We start from the raw sequence: 3,178 nt of genomic DNA on the forward strand, positions 1-3,178 counted from the left end.
CAATCGACTCGGGATACTTATAAGATACTACCATGATTTTTTCAGATTTTTTGGTCCAAAAATAAATTAGGCCAAAAACCGGCCTTACCGACCCTCCCCGTTACCCTAAATTAACTGAAATCGCTGAATTTTCTGAAAAACTTAAATATTCGAAATTCCTGAAGGTGTAGAATCCTTGAATATTCTGAATTCCTGGAATTCGTAAAATTCTCCGAACTTTAAATTCCCAAATATTGAATTCCTCGACTTCTGTGAATTCTTGGAATATTGGGAATGATCTGAAATTCTGAAATACTGTGAATTCCTAAAATTCTCTAAATTCCCGAAATATTCTGAAATTCTTAGAATTCTCTGAACTCCTTCGATCCTTCTAATTTTCTAAATTTATCAAATTCCTTTAATGCTCTGAAATCCCTGAATTTTTTGAATATTCTGAATTCCTCGAATTATATAAATTTTGGAAAATTTTTCAATTGTCTGAAATCCTTTAATTCTCTAAATTTCTAGAAACCCCTAAAATTCCTAAATGCTTGGTAATCCCTGAAAAATAAATAAATTCTCTAAATTTCCGGAATTGCTGCAAATATTATGAATTCTTTTAAATCCCTGATATCATATTTATGGTATAATTTTGAAATGATAACGTATATCATTTCAAAATTATACCATTTTAAGCAATTTTAAGTTAGAAACATTAAAAATCGACCGGTTACATTTTTAAAAATAAAATCAGAACACTTCTTAAAATAAAGTTAAATTCATTTTATTTTAAATGGTTTAAAAATCCTTAAAATATTTAAAAATATTATTTCAATGTATTTAAAAATCTACATGTTGTTTTACATTTTTTGAAACAGTAAATTATTTTTGAATTTTTGTTCACAACTTCTAAACATCTTTTAAAATGATTCAAATTTTTCCCAACTTTTTTTTAATCCCTGCCAAATTAAAGAAACTTTTTCACAATCTTCCACATTGATTTTTGGTAATTTTATAAATCTTAAAATCTTCTCTTAAAATTAGTTTTTCAAAATAAAAAATCATTTGTGAATTTCCTAGGAAACATTTTTTCCGAAACCTTCAAAATTCTTAAAAAGCTTCTAAATTTGTTGTTTGAATCTGCCAAATCTATATTTCGTTTTAAATTAAACCGCTTTCATAAAGATTTTGGCCAGATTTTGCCAATACACGTAGAAACTTTAAAAAAAATTATTTGAAATCATTTTTAATTTTTAATTAATATTTCTAAACATTAGTGAAGTGTTCTTTTCCTTAATTAAAAAAATTTCGAATTAAATGGTTTAAAATGGAATATTTAAGACTGAAATAATATTTGAAATTCAATAAAAGCCTTTAATTATGAATACATTTTGAAGTTACATTAAAATTAAAAATAGGTATATAAAGTTTAAAACCAATATTACTTATTTCTTAAATCTTTAAGTACAATTCAATTTTCAAAATCATTAATTAATTTATATTCACAGTTTATCAACTAAAAATGTTTATTATAAAAAATCTTCAATTAGAAGCGCTTCTAATTTTTAATTGTTTAGGTCTTTAAATGTATATAATTCAAGAAAATAAACCCAAGGACCCAAAGACCAAATTTTGACAACAAACATAAAAGGCTCCTATTGTAATTTAAAAAAAAAGATCCGCCTTTAAAAAAAATGTCCTGAAAAAAATTTCTGAAAGAAAAATAGATAAAAAAGGAATTCAAAAAATGGGATTAAACTTGAAAATGTAAAACTGGAATCACAGTAAATTTGTTTTATATTTGAATGTTAATTAGCAATTAAATGTTTTCCGCGCGCGCATACTAGTACAATATTATTTTCCAAACCATAAATATGTCACACCTCGGATATCTTACATCATTTACGAACTGATTGCATAATTTTATTATCTCGAGAAATTCCTGGACATTGATTTGAATTTTTAATTGATATTCTGGAGCACTATAGAATTTTGCGAAACTCGTCGACAAAAAGCATTAAACTTGTTTGTACAAGATAAATAAATAGAGGAACTTGAAAAAGCGATCTGCAACGGAAATGGTCGAGGATATCCGAGTGATGAGGTTAGGAGAGGAGAGGAGAGGGTAAAGACGAAATGAATGCCGAAACGGCTTACTCAAACGGATTTAACTCACGCCATGAATCGTCGGATCTGCGGACTAAGTAATGCTCGCCAATATCCAGAGGCAGTTCCTCAAGGCTGTCCGCATCATCCCCAGAGCCCTTGCCACCATTTGTTAGACTGTTCTCTCGTTTTTCTTGGTTCACCATCGTTTCTTTTGACGCCACGGCAGAATCTTCCTTTGTTCGGTCTTCTACATCCGCCATCTTCGAAACACAGACCACGCGCAACTGCTGGCCCCGACTTTCGACGATTTCCGCGCCACGATTAAACGAGAAAACACCGCTAGCGACATCTGTTCAATAGGGTAAAATCAGCCCTGTGCGTCTGAAAACAAAATGGCGATCCCTTAGTGTCTGTTTCGTCCTACCTTTCGGATCCACCGAATAATATAAAGAATTATTCTTTGATTGGTGGATTCCTTTTCTAGTCGTAAGGTTTGCTGCTGACTGGCGTTGATTTGAAAATTAACTACCGCGGTTATTTGAATCCTTATAATAATCACAGGCGATGAAATTAAGATTCTCACAAGTTAAATGTCATTTTGAATGAATAACTTTATTCACTAAACTTTACACATTAATCCATGGGACACACACACAACAGTTAATATAAACTTGTTATTATCATTATTATTATTAAATTCTATATCTAACTTCACTTAATGTTAGATATAAACTAGATTCGACGACTACACTAAGTTACGCGGAACTTATACATTTTAAATTCTACTTTCTATATCAAATATTTAATATTTAAGATCTCGAGTGACGCGGGTTCAATGAATATCAACGATTGAAGGATATCTGCCGTTCCTCCCCGAGTCACATATATTTATAACCTTGCATTTTTGGATTACGTGCAAGGGTAGCATTAGAGTAGGGAAGTCAAGTGCAAACCCTTGACGTTGAGCCTGACCAATAGGAGCCCGCTAACGAATGCCGGAACGTATTAAGCTGAGCACGTAGGCCCCGGCGTACGTGACTTTTAATAAGACTACATTTTCATGAATACCATTTTATCTTATTCGGTATAT

At 30.8% G+C, this 3,178-nt stretch overlaps 1 protein-coding gene across 1 annotated transcript in view; it reads right to left on the reverse strand.

Moving 5' to 3' along the window:
- Nucleotides 1-2,370, reverse strand: part of LOC117181924 (histone acetyltransferase KAT8) — a 34,186-nt gene extending 31,816 nt beyond the window's left edge. Inside the window, exon 1 of the mRNA XM_033374947.1 lies at nt 2,156-2,370. Coding sequence (XP_033230838.1) covers nt 2,156-2,348 — 193 coding nt within the window. The 5' untranslated portion in view covers nt 2,349-2,370. The remainder of the gene's footprint in view (nt 1-2,155) is intronic.
- Between the last annotated feature and the right edge of the window lie 808 nt (nt 2,371-3,178).

The sequence above is a fragment of the Belonocnema kinseyi genome, chromosome 10 (genome assembly GCF_010883055.1).
Source record: "Belonocnema kinseyi isolate 2016_QV_RU_SX_M_011 chromosome 10, B_treatae_v1, whole genome shotgun sequence".
Taxonomy (NCBI): Eukaryota; Metazoa; Arthropoda; class Insecta; order Hymenoptera; family Cynipidae; genus Belonocnema; species Belonocnema kinseyi.